Here is a 12,847-nt window from a genome sequence, read left to right on the forward strand (position 1 = left end):
ATTATAGTTTTACTTTGATTGGCCTAAGTTGTAGATTTCAAAAAAAGTAAAAAAAAAAAAAAAAAGATCATCAAATGCAGTCGAAAAAAAAATGTTACCGGCCCTTTAATCTTGAATTGCATGACTTCATCTTGGTGCAGTGGAAAAATCAAAAGACTGCAAATACCAAAACGCAATAGAGAAATAAGTGACAACTTTATTTTTGTCAATGCTTTCGCCCCAGAGAAAATGACACCCATGGCAAAGCCCTATGGCTCTTCAGAAAAATACAAGAAAAAAAGAATACCATTGCCACGACTATTAGTAAGGTTAATGAATGCTATTCTGGAATAATAAATAATAATAATAAAAAACATTGCCCAAGGCTCTTCGACTCTCTCATATGTGTAATTATTGAGATGGACCGATCTGCACGTGGGCACCAAATTCAATTTTGCTTATGACCTCGTTCAATCTGGAGTGATCGGAATAAAATGCTGTGCGGTTTGCTGCCTCTTACGTGCCCTGCGTGGAAATGTCTGCAGAGAGTCGGAGCGTGACAGTTACACCGCTGCGTTTGAGGTCGCGGGGAGACAAGCCGGTGTGTTGACACAGGTAACCGAGGCGTGGCCAGGCGCACAGGTGGGAGAAGAAGAAGAAGAAGGAGGGAAAAAAAAGCGAGCTCATCATCTTGCAGCCGCTGTTTCTCTTCCTGCCCTGCTTTGCAGCGCTGCGCTCCGGTTATGGCCCCGAGTGGCGTGGGGAAGTGCTCGCTCTTCTTCTACCTCGCCCTGGCGTTCGACGCCGGCGGCCTGGCGGTGCTCCTCGTCGGCATTTTCGGCCACCCGACCGCAGGCGGCCGCTTCTACGGGGACTTCCTCGTCTACACGGGCTCCGTCATCATCTTCTTCAGCCTGATGTGGTGGGTGCTGTGGTACACGGGCAACGTGCACCTGTACGCGCCGGGGCGCAGGAGGGACTCTCCGGACGCCGGCCTCACGCAGTGGGCCAGGAAGTTGTCCGAGGGGTTCTCCAAGGGCGGCGGCGGGAAGCCCCTGAAAGCGGCGGAGGACGAGGGGGAGATGAAGAGGAAGAAGACGGGTGGAGAGGTGAAGGAGGCGAAGGGCACCGTGCGCTTCTCTGCGCCGCCTCGGATTACATGGGAGTCCGGCGGCGGCGGCCAGAATAACGAGGGCTTCGACGGATGGAGCGAGGGCGCGTCTCCGGCTGATAAAAACCTGGAGCCGGGCGTCCTGACGGTGGCGGTTCTGCAGGCGGGGGACACTAAAGCAGAGAGGCTCCTCTGACACAACACGGTGCGTATTTGTCTCGCCAATAAGGCCGTGAGGACCTCTGAAGGTCCGGTTCCAACCAGGACTGCATCGATTATCGAAATAAACAATTAAAAAGTCTGAACTGCCGATTCCGATTTTAGCGATGCTGATTTTTTCCCCCTCTCCATTAAATGTTGCTAAACATAACAAGAAAGCCCACCGATTAGAACTTTTACCCATTCTTCTTTGCAAAATACCTCAGTTTCGGCTATGTGGTGGCAGTCGTCTATAAACAGTCATTCTAAACTTTTGCTGCTGATTCTCAGGTTTGAACTTTGACTGGGACTGAGCTTTGATCTCAGTCCTGCCCTGCAGTTGTGTTTACCTTCTGCCACACACCTGTATTGAATATGTTGGTGATTAACAGGCGTCTGCAGCACTTGATGGTCATGCAATCAGCTGCTCTGGAATAGAGGGACATCTAAAACATGCAGAGCAGGGGGGCCTGAGGACTGGAATTGAGAAGTGTGGGTCCAGGGTCATTGTCCTGCTTGAAGGTGAACTTCTGGATCACTCTTGAGTCTTTGATAACTTTCATCAAAGACTCATATCCTGGACGAAATATCATTTCGTCCAGGATATTTGTCTCCCCTGATATTCTCCATCAACTCTGAGCAGTTTCTTTTGTCACTGTTGACGAAAATACAGCATTTTCCACACGGCTGCATAATTTTAGGAAAGCATGCAATTACCCATGATCATTTCACTTGAAATTAATAATCAAATGCTCAGAAGTCCCAATGTTGTTCTGCTTGTATGTTATTGACAACCTAACATGTAGGTGAGATAACTTTACCACCACCATCCAAATAATTTGTGTGCTTACATTTAACATTTTTCTTGCCACTCTTCCATAAATACCTTCTGGAAGCAATTGGTGTGTTTTTTTTTTGTTGTTGTTTTTTGTATAAATAATCCTCGTTAGCTTGTCATGGATTCTTCAGCTACATCTAACTGGCCTTTTTTTTTTTTTTCTTCGTCACCGCTGCCATCCTCGTCCTCTCGCAGATTGTCATGGCAGCCCTCCTCAGGCTCGCCCCGGTCTTAATAAGGGAAATATCTCACATTATTGGCAGGGACTAGATGAAACTCATAGTGAAGCTCGTCCTGAGAGGTAATCACCCCACCCACAGGTACACGCACCTCTCCCGCCCCCCCATCAGCCCTCCAAGGGGGCTTCACAGCTCTATGCTCATGAATATCTGTAATAATCTTTTTTTTTCCCCTACCTTTTGCCCCCCCTCCACCCGAGAGGGGAGATCTTCAGTGACCCATGGCAGTTTTTAATTAATGAGCCTGACCGCTTGTGCTCACCTTCACACTTCAGCAGTATTTTAGCTCTCAGTTTGCTTGCGAGTGGCCGGCCAGTCAGGCACCCTTTGGACATAAAGGCGCAATTGCATTTTAATGGAACTCTGCAGGGCTTATTGATCGGCGGGTGTGGTGATTGGGTTTTAGCCGTGGCTGAGCCGCCGAAGAAATGCGGGGATCTTATCTTATTCTGCTTAATGCCCCCTGATGCCATCCCACTTGCTCTAAATGGGTGTGGTCTTTTTTTAAAATTTTTATTATTATTACAAAAGGGAAAAAAAGTGCCAAACCACAAAATAACCCGGGGTATCTGCCGAAGGTGCAGTTTATTAAATTCCAGACATCATCCAGATGGTGACGGCGTTACTTTGTAAGTTCTGATCACAATGTTTCAGTAAAGTGGAGGATAACCTGTGAGTGTATCATTATCCAGAATGAAATGAGTCCTATACTGATGTTGGGTAATATGACACAGAGTCGGGAAGAAGCCATTAATCCAAAGGCAACATACAAAGCCAGGTTTGTAGTTTTATTGTTTTTTAAAATATAAATAAAAAACAATATATGTCACAATAGAGGCGTTATTAATATCAGTAGATGATACACTTGATTCAGTAATTTCACTGACTGCACAGCATTCTGGGAGATGTAAGTGAAGAAAAGGCTCTACTGGCTCAACTGCTCACGGCTAGCTAAGCAACTTTGGTGGCGTCAAGAAAGTCGCTCGCTCGTTGGTTGCCATAGCAGCAACCTGCTGGGTAGCTTGCGCAGCAGCAGTTTCATGTTTCGCCACCATGCCTCGCAACAGCTTAAAAATGAACAACAACTGCAAGAAGTGAAAACTGTGGCTAAAACAGGACAGGTCACTTCACTGCAGACGGCTGCTTCCTCCCATTAGGTCGCATGTTGTCGCAGAGTATCAGTGCTCACTTCTTTTTATAACCCAGGTCCCCCGCCTTGGAAAAACACTGCTAATGTAGCATCAGCTTACCTCTGTTGATTTTTTTCTGAATGAGAACGTATCAGACGTTTGGCAAAGCTGGTTAATCAGTATGTGTAATTCATCATTGCTCAACACAGAGAGAGGGATTGGTCAGGATTTGATGCTGATTGCTTCATGCTTGCATGTTCACATGTTCTGAGTTACGGGTGTGCTGGTGTGAAATCAATTATTCAATGTTTCTGTGAAGCCATGCCGTACTACGTTGATTCCTGTTCTTGATGTAAACGTCAAGACTGTCTGAAACAAAGATTTAGAAAATGTTACTTTTCTTTGGTATTCATCTTGAGATCTGGAAAGCAAACTAGAGCAGCGTTACACTAAGTAAAAAAAGAAAAAAAGTAATATTGCATTATTACCAATAAACAGTAGTTGTGATTAGCCCACATTATTCTAAAATTGTTATTGTTAAACCTAAATCTTGACACAGTTGACAAAAGGGCGGCACATGCAAAATGTCTAAATATCAAACCAAAAGTGCTTGTTTTGTTTTTTGTTTTTTTAAATCGAAAGCCTCACTTGATAATGCGAAGCACTTGTCAATCACTCAAAATGACGACTAAGGTTGTTTGTTTTTAGAAATAAAGGTTGCAGAAATTTGTAATGTAATACTGCTTGTCCATGAAGATATCCAACATTTAAACCTACATCTAAAATGTGCAAAATCTTTCAAATCTGTGCTTTCCTCACATCGGTGGACAGTTGAAACCAAAGGCTTGCATACAGTGAACACAAAGACACGAGTAGACAGAAATGTCTGACATGCTTTCTCTTATTAGTATAATGGCATTCAGAAATTAGAAGAAAAAAACAAAAAGAGTAATTCTAGCTGACCTAAAATAAGAGACATTTCAAATGATTTCACCTGATATAAAGTTAATTTTTCTCTTGACCTGTTTGGTCGCTAAAGCCGTTTCTTTTTTTCCCCTTTTGTTTTCCCTGTGTGAAGAACTTGTGCCGAGAAGTCATAACCTATCACAGTAACTTTTTCTTAATTTTTTTTTTATCCACGTTAATGATTTTTTTGCTGGTACCAAGTTTTTGCATCAAAAGTAAATCTTTACTATGTTTCTATTTATTTTTTTGTTGCCTTTACAGATGGCGTTGCCGGTGCTCCTGGACATGAGCTACTTCCTGTTTTTTTTGTTTTTGTTTTTATTTTCCCCTTCTCCCCTGAGATTTCAACAGACTTTTAACGTTTAAACTTGTGGGCGAAAGTCACGTCCATGAGAACGTCTTGCCCGGTGCAGAGGAAAGCTGACGGGTGAAGAAAACGTGCATCTCATTTTCATGTTTGTCTGTGTCACTGTATGTATATTTGTGTCTAAATTATTTTTGGGAATAAAGTGCAAAGACATTTAAATGTGGTCATGTGACTCTGAGCGGTGGACGCTGTCTGCTTAACTGAAGGAAGAAGGTAATCCTTACCAAAGTGTCACCTTTCTGATGTCTGTAATCACAAATAAATGTTTGGGACGTGACACACGTGGATCATTTCTTTCTACTTTAGCAGAACATGCCTGGCTGAGCTACAGCTGGGTCTGTAGGGGAAGGAGAGCAAATTCATCGGCTGCGTCAGAATGTCTCTTATCATTAAGGAAACGTATTTCTCTGGTGTCAGCGGGTGTTTTTTTTTTTGTTTGTGTTTTTTTTTTTTTAAATGAAGATGTAGATATAGAAGGAATGTAAGCTGAATGTTTAAGCTCTTTCCGTGTCATCTGTCACACCGCTCGCTCCTCTCGGGTGTGAGGTGCCAAGCGAAGAATGGAAAGAATAAAACTAACTTTCACCAGTTACAGCTCTTGGATCGGCCGCTGCGTGTGGTTTTTCCTCCTGGCCGTCCTCCTCGACGCGGTCGGCCTCGTCGTCTTCGTCGCCGGGATCGCCTCGCCCGTCAGATGCTGGGACTTTCTTGTCCTTTCTGGGCCGCTGATCGTGTTCCTCAGCCTGGTGTTTTGGATTTTGTGGTACATGGGGAACATAGAGGTGCCGACCGAGGAGATGGGTCAAGTTTGAGACTCCTCGTCGTCCAGCGAAAGGTTCTGTCACCTTTTGAGGGAAACCGGCTCAGCTCCAGGTTCAAAGCCTCTGCTGTAAGATAAACGAATGCGGAGAAAGCAGCGTGTTTGTTAAACAAAAGTTTTGCTGCTTTCCTTTGTTTGGTTTCAGGCGCTTTTGTGCTCGGAGTCTCGAAGGACAGACGTATGGAGCCGTAATCTGAAAAGATGTCTGACTGTTGAGAAGGAAAAGTTCTGCAGAGCTTCAGGCCAATAAAGGTGCAATCATTAAGACTCTTTTGTATTGTGACAAATAGGCCTGGCTGATGTTTACTCCAACTTTCCCCCAGAAAAGCCAAGATGAAAAGGAACACACAACAATAGCAAATTGCTGTAGTTATTTTTAATTAGCGTTATTTTTGAGTCATTTTGATCCCAACTAATATTACATTACAGCCATTTGGGTTTCTTTTGTATTTCGTCTTTTGGGTCCTTTTTTAAATTCACATTGTCCCTGTTTGATTAGTCCTTCGGCTTTTTATCTCAAACTTGAGTTCTTTGTAAGCATTTCCTTTGTTTGGGGTCCTTTGCATAATTTTTGTTGAAATTCCACCCCTAAGCTGCCCTTTTGTATCTCTATTGCTGCGCTGAGGCTCTTTGCTGTCCTTTTTGTGATGAATGTATTTCACAAATTGTCCTGATTTCTGTGATGTTGCTTCTGTACAAATACTTGATGCGTTTCTCAAATCTGAATGTGAGCGGTCAAATAAGTTTTTATGATTCCTACACAACTTCTTTTTTTGTTTTCTCATTCAGTCTGAATGTATTTCCCCTAAAATATTTATTTATTTTTTTCACAAAAATAACGTAATCTAGCACTAAATTTCCTTCAAAGAATCATATGGCTTTTCAAATGGAAACAGATCATAGTATCAGTTTGCCACAGTTGCTGGCAAACTGATACTTTTGGACATGGACGAGCTTTTGGATTTAGGTGACGCAGTCAAAAGACGTACGAAGAAACCCATCTCTACCTTTGGAGTCCACGCAGTCCTCCACGAAGGACGACCACGAAGCCTACATCAACCAGGTCCGTTGAGGGACACGGACCCTCCATTTGGACTCACCCCAACTGTTAGAAAATGTACGCAATGTAAAATAAATAAGATCATAATTAGTTTATCAAATCCAGAATGCTATTCCACTTTTGCACTTTTCTCTCACGCGTCATTGTGTTCTGTGTAAATAAACATCTAATCCCAATGAATTTTTCTAAGATGTTCAATCCTAAGACGAAAGAAATGTTCTATAATCTTGATCCAACACTGACGAGCTGAAAGCTTACCATCCTAGCTGATGACTTGTTCTCTACTAAAGAGACTTACTTACTCTTATCCTTGCTATGTAGCATCCCCATCAAATAAGTCCTTCCTTTGTGTCTCCTGTTGGCAACACGTGGTCAATTATTATGTCTGTTTTACTGATTTTGTACTTAAGGCTGTTGTTCCCGATCAGTCTCTGTGGTGATTTTGGGGCTGTGAAATCTGAGTATTGGTCGCTCAAACTGGTTCAAAAGGAACCAGTCAAACCGGGTCACTTTAGTTGCAGACCACTGAGCAGCGTTGTGTCACAGAAAAGAGAATATGGAAACTGATTTTTTTTTATTTTTATGTGGGTTTATTTATTGAGCTACTCATGTGCTCAGGTGTTATCTTTATCTCAGGTATGTCATACAACTTGTTTTTCACCAGTATGAACACACCCTATTTACAGGGCGACTGATATCTGAGCTCAGCACCACAATAATCCCCTCATCGTCCATTGTTTGGCACAGCAGTGAAGATACAATAACAAACTAACAAGAAGACTCAGGACTAAATATGAATGGGTTTATTATTAACTTGGAATTTTATGTTCAAGTTAACAGTTTTGTGTAATTGCTTTTAGCTCCAAGTCTTTACCGTAAACCATTAAATACTCAGATCTCTTTTGAGAAACATTTGGGTTTCAAAGAACAGGTCATTTATCCTCGCATGAATGAGTGTTTGGGAATGTGTCAAGACTGCATTACTAATTCAGAAACCTCAGCCAGCAAAGCGGTTCCAGAAAGGGTTCCTTTGAGCCGGTCGTCATGAGGCACCAGAAGGTGTCACAATCCCCCACGGCCTGCCGGTCTCCAGGTGTTCAGGTTCGGCCTCACGCCCTTCCCTCCGTCTCTCTGTTACACCGCCGTGGCCGACTCGCGCGGACAAAACACGCCTACGCCCGGCCCTGGCCGAACACGACACCGTCTGGCGACAAAGGTGGCAGAGATTAGGTTCCGCCAGGGCAGTCGGTGTGGTGTCGAGACTCCTGTCACGGCTGCCGCCACTTCACACCGGAGCAAAGGCACCGTGGTGGCATGTGAGGTGATGGAGCTTCAACTGTGGAGGCAATGCTAAGATGTGTTAAAGTTTGGAAATCAGCCTTTCGGTCTGATGCTGAGGAAGACTTTTTGGAAGAAGAGAATCTGTCCTATTTTTATGGAGTCATTTGTAAAGCCTGTTCAAGGAGATTTATGTATCTTTTTCAGTATTAGAAATGCATTTAAAACCTTTGTTCTTTTGCTTGGTATATATCAACTTATCTGCAAGCTACTAACCAAATCGGAAATATAGTCTATAAAAGAAATGCAATCTAATGTTATTAGACTGGTTGAGAATGTAAAAGTTGTCAGCCTCTCTCACGACTAAAGAAACGGGCACGATATGGGTAGGTCTACATTCTGAGGTGAAATTTAGAGAGAAGATGGGTTCATTTTATCCAACTACACTGAACAATCAACACCAGAACTGCTAAAGGACCAACTGCCTTGGTCTGGTTTGCTGCTGTTGTTTCACCTCCCTCATAAAATCAAATCCCGACTGAATTTTTTTGTTTCAGAGCTTCAGGCGTCAAAACTCCAGGCCCGTTAAGTCTGCTTAAATATCATGTCAATCAAGTCAATGCTTGTCCCATCAGTTTCTTGAGAACTATCATGGAAATTCACGCACAATCAACAGCGGCTCGCATTTTTCTTTGCGCTATTAACTAGGAGTTCATTACAGGTTTTTGGAAAATTGTCAAAAACTTTCTCCCTTGTACTAAACAGCTGCCTCAGACTTACTTGATGTCAGGTTATAGTTCATGCTCTACACAGCTCCAGGTTACTTCCCGGTTAGTCAACTTTGGATTACCACAAACACTTTTATTTTTATTGCCAAAAAATCACAAAAAGAATCACAAACTCCTGGAGGGGTGGAAAAGATGTTCAATGATCATAATAATGATAATTCATTTTAAGAATTCATTGAACAGGTTTTATCAACACATTCTGGCACAACTGGTCCTTTGAGAGCACTCGTGGTCTGGATTTGGCCCAAAATACAAGAGAGTTTGACCGTCCTGTTGGGACGCTGCTGGACAAACGGCTGGTTCATTTGTCCCGGATGTCTCTCTGAAATGGGTTTGTTTTAGCAACACGCTTTGGCTGTTTTTATTATCTCTCAACCTTTGGTTGCTGTTTTTTTTTTTAAGAACATAATTTATCAGAGGTGCAAAATTTCTCATTTCTGGATTGGTCAGGCAAATCTCCTTCTTGGTGGATTGTCATGCTCACTAAACCCAACTCCTCCAAAACTGAAGCCATATGACGTCAGTTCTCAGCTAACGCACGCAAACACAGGAGGACGTGACGTCACCAATCCCGTCTCCACTTTGAGGGCTTACTTTTGTCCCTTGCTGCGCGAAGCAGCCGTGATTCTCAAAACACACACACACCTTCAGCACACCGTTAAACTCTTCGTTTTTTATTTGTATTGAACTGCATTGGCTTGTCACGGTTCGTGGGTTTAATGCGAGCTTTTTAAAGTCCAAACCTAGGCGAGAATGTTCCGGGGAGAAAATCCAATTACATGTCCGGGATCAACCCTTTTTTTTTTTTTTTTTTTTTTCTATAATTGTATTCTTTAATAAATACTAGGTGGCAGTAATTTATTTCCTAATTACGGCTCAGTAGATGTACTCGGTAAAGCTTGATATGGACGTCCATTTCCTCCGCACGTTCCAAATTAATTACGGAGCCGTTCGACCGCACTTCCTGGAAATTAACTTCCCGCTTAAGGATCTAATTTATCCCCGAGTTTCCTTTTCGCGGAGCGGACGCCGGTTCCTCAACGCGGTAATGAGGCGCTGCCTCGCTTAAAAGCTTTTCCTCAGGCCGGTTGCCACGGAGACCTGCCGTTTCTGGAGACGGCCCTCCCTGCCGAGCAAGAAGTGGGAAGCGACCGAGGAGGAGACGATTCTGTGGCCCAGATGCAGAGCCGGCTGGCGGGGGAACTTTGTGGCACGAGGCGGAGCAGAGACGCTTGTCGACGTCAGCAGTTCAGCGGGATTATTAGCATTTACTAGCTGAACATGTAGAGCTGCCTGACGTTTCATTTTACTGCGATTTAACTGGGGTGAATGTTTGTTTTTTTTATTTTTATTTTTATGTTTTATGGTTATTTTTCATCAATAGATAAATTTGAGCCCTGGTGCAAAGTAGCAGCAAAGAAGATTGGTGGATCAAATAGAATTTTTGGACTTCTTGCCTTTATAATTTCATTAATAAGTCACTGCATATATATATATATATATATATATATATATATATATATATATATATATATATATATATATATATATATATATATATATATATGACATTGCATGCTTGTATATGTGTGAATAGGTATACTTGCTCACCTCTTTAGATGTGCATCAGTGAACCCACAGAGACTCCCCATGCATACCGAGTAAAACCAGCAGAGGGCAGCACTCGACCATCGTTTCAACACTGGCTTTCTCAAAAAGTAAAGTCCTTGCTGACTATTTCACACAAATACGGTTAATTGATGGTTGCCGTGTTTAAGGAAGAGGTGTCTGCTACGCCAAAAGGAATCGGCTGGTCAATAGTTTCAATATGCAGGTAGGAAATGGTTTGTTTAAAAGACGAAATGGCCACACACGGGTAAAAGGGGAAGTCAAGGAAGGGCCGAATTGACCCTAAGCTGTGACTCTTTGACAATAACGATAAAAGGAGCAACCCATGCAACCTGGAAGTTTGGATCTAGGAATGACGCAACACTCAATGTCACTGGCAAGGTGGAAGACCACACCACTACATGAGAAATGAAAACCAATCATTGGTTCCGGTGCAGTCAAGCACTAAAGGAAGACGTTCACAAGTCAATGTGGAGCAATGAAATGATACGCACTCGGAAGTGCAAATAAGATTTTAAATGTCCAGCAGTCCTATGGGACTTTGAGGTAAGTCTTAAATCAGCTTTGTATGTTGCATTGCTCATCATTTTGATGGCTGAACATGCTGCAACTATGTTCAAATACATTTTTAACCCATGGGAATAATTGGACGCCTCCTATATGGGCTAAGGAGAAAAAGAGCAGGACTGTTGCTCAGTGGTCTTTGAAGGAATAGTGAGGAGACCCAGAACCCATGTTGCTTGAAATCCAGCAGGACGTTTTCAAATGTAGAGACGATTTGGAGGCCATATCATCCATGGCTGACATCCACGGTTTTATGGGTATGCTGATTTTATTTTCCAGCAGAACCTGCCAAGTCACTGCCAAACGGCAGCAAACGCTGACTCATGGTGTTACCAGCAAACTGGACCGATGTAAACCTCATAGAAAACCTACGATCAAGAGGAAGATGAAAGACACCAAAGCCAACGCAAACGGCGTGAAGGCCGTTGCCAAAGCAACCTGGGCTTCCTTTACACCTCAGCAGTGCCACGGGGTGCCTGTTTCCAAGTCACGCCGCATTGATGCAGTAATAAATCACGAAAGAGGAGCCACAGTCAAGTATTGAGTGCATAGAAGTGAACATACTTTTCAGAAATTATCCTTAGCAGGCATTACGTCACTTGGGGAGTGCGTGCGGCGACAGAGCCGTGACGATGCGCGCGCGGCTTTCTTCGAGTAGCGGGTTCACTTCAAATATTAAAGCCGTGTGTCTGAGAACACGGTGTACCGTCTGAGGAGGAGGATGGATAGGGGCGCTGCGCGGAGATCTCAAGCCTCTCCGTAGTCATCTCCGCACGACCTACATCCACTGGTGCCTCGTGGCTTCTCTACTAGAAATAAAGAAAGAAAGCCGCAGCTGGGAAACCCCGGCTTCCTGGATGGAACCGAACTTTGGGCTGCATGGCTAATGAATGGAAATAAAAAAGTTTTTTAACATAAAAAAAAAAGAAGAAATCTTTAAACTACAAAATATTTTACGATGCTTGACTTTTAAAGCCATCTGGCGCAACATAAAACCCCCAAAAGTGGGTACATTGAGAACAGACATTAATAACAAAGCACTTGGTTTAATGAGACTTACTGAACACTCTACATCAAACAACGTGAACTTGAGCTCTTGTTGGCTCGCCGGCTTGACTTTCCTAACCGTTTCGCGTTTTGTCCCGTCTTTCCAAACGCCGACGTATGACAGAGCAACGACACACAGCACTTGGTCGTCAGATGCGAGGTCACGGATGCACGGTTTGAGATTCGCGGCCTTTATTTCTCCGGGTGTAACTCATTGAGACGCCAGGGACTCATTAAACATTTGCACCAAGACGAGATGCAGTCTGTACAGGTCATGCGACAAATGAACCTAAAGTAAATCGGAAAATGAAATAAAGCGGTTGGATGGCTGCTATGGGAGGTTGAAGGATTTCTCCTGAAAGAATCAGGGCAACACTCCAGGTATGGTTTTGATGGGAAATTAAGATTTTGCACAATATTGCTCCTTTAAGGACATCCCATTCTTTTCCACAAGGTTTAACATGATGTCTGCAGCCACACACCTTTAGGTCTTTTTTGTGAGTCCATGAAGTTGAGGGTTTGTCAGTCCTGGTTTCATCTTTTGTAGGCTTTCGTTCACAGTTTGTTTTTTCTTTTCTTGTTGAGGTGTTGCATGTTATTCCCTCCAGATGCTGTGTAGCTGGAAGAATTTCTGCACTTATTTACTTCTAGTCAGCTGTTACAGTGCATAGCCATGGCAACAACCCGGAGAAGCTGACTGCCGTCCCCAAAACTCAAATAACACCCTAATTACAACCCCCAAATCCCAGAGAATCACCAGTGGGTAAGGATTATATCCTCAACTCCAGCATCTCTCTGCCCAGCTTTCTGCTGGACAAAGAAAGACAGGAAAG

The 12,847-nt window shown here is 43.3% G+C and overlaps 1 protein-coding gene across 1 annotated transcript; it reads left to right on the top strand.

Moving 5' to 3' along the window:
* The first annotated feature begins 540 nt into the window (after positions 1-540).
* On the top strand, positions 541-5,105 carry LOC129377573 (transmembrane protein 238-like). Its single transcript, XM_055057618.1, has 2 exons — positions 541-1,295; positions 4,723-5,105. The coding sequence occupies exon 1, from the start codon at positions 723-725 to the stop codon at positions 1,284-1,286; it is 564 nt and encodes a 187-aa protein (XP_054913593.1). The 5' UTR covers positions 541-722; the 3' UTR covers positions 1,287-1,295; positions 4,723-5,105.
* The last annotated feature ends 7,742 nt before the right edge of the window (positions 5,106-12,847 follow it).

Source organism: Poeciliopsis prolifica, unplaced genomic scaffold (genome assembly GCF_027474105.1).
Source record: "Poeciliopsis prolifica strain line A6 unplaced genomic scaffold, Auburn_PproV2 SCAFFOLD048, whole genome shotgun sequence".
NCBI lineage: Eukaryota > Metazoa > Chordata > Actinopteri > Cyprinodontiformes > Poeciliidae > Poeciliopsis > Poeciliopsis prolifica.

Bases quoted from the DNA above. Each gene is read 5' to 3' on its own strand.
- LOC129377573 (XM_055057618.1), top strand. From the start codon at position 723: ATGGCCCCGAGTGGCGTGGGGAAGTGCTCGCTCTTCTTCTACCTCGCC.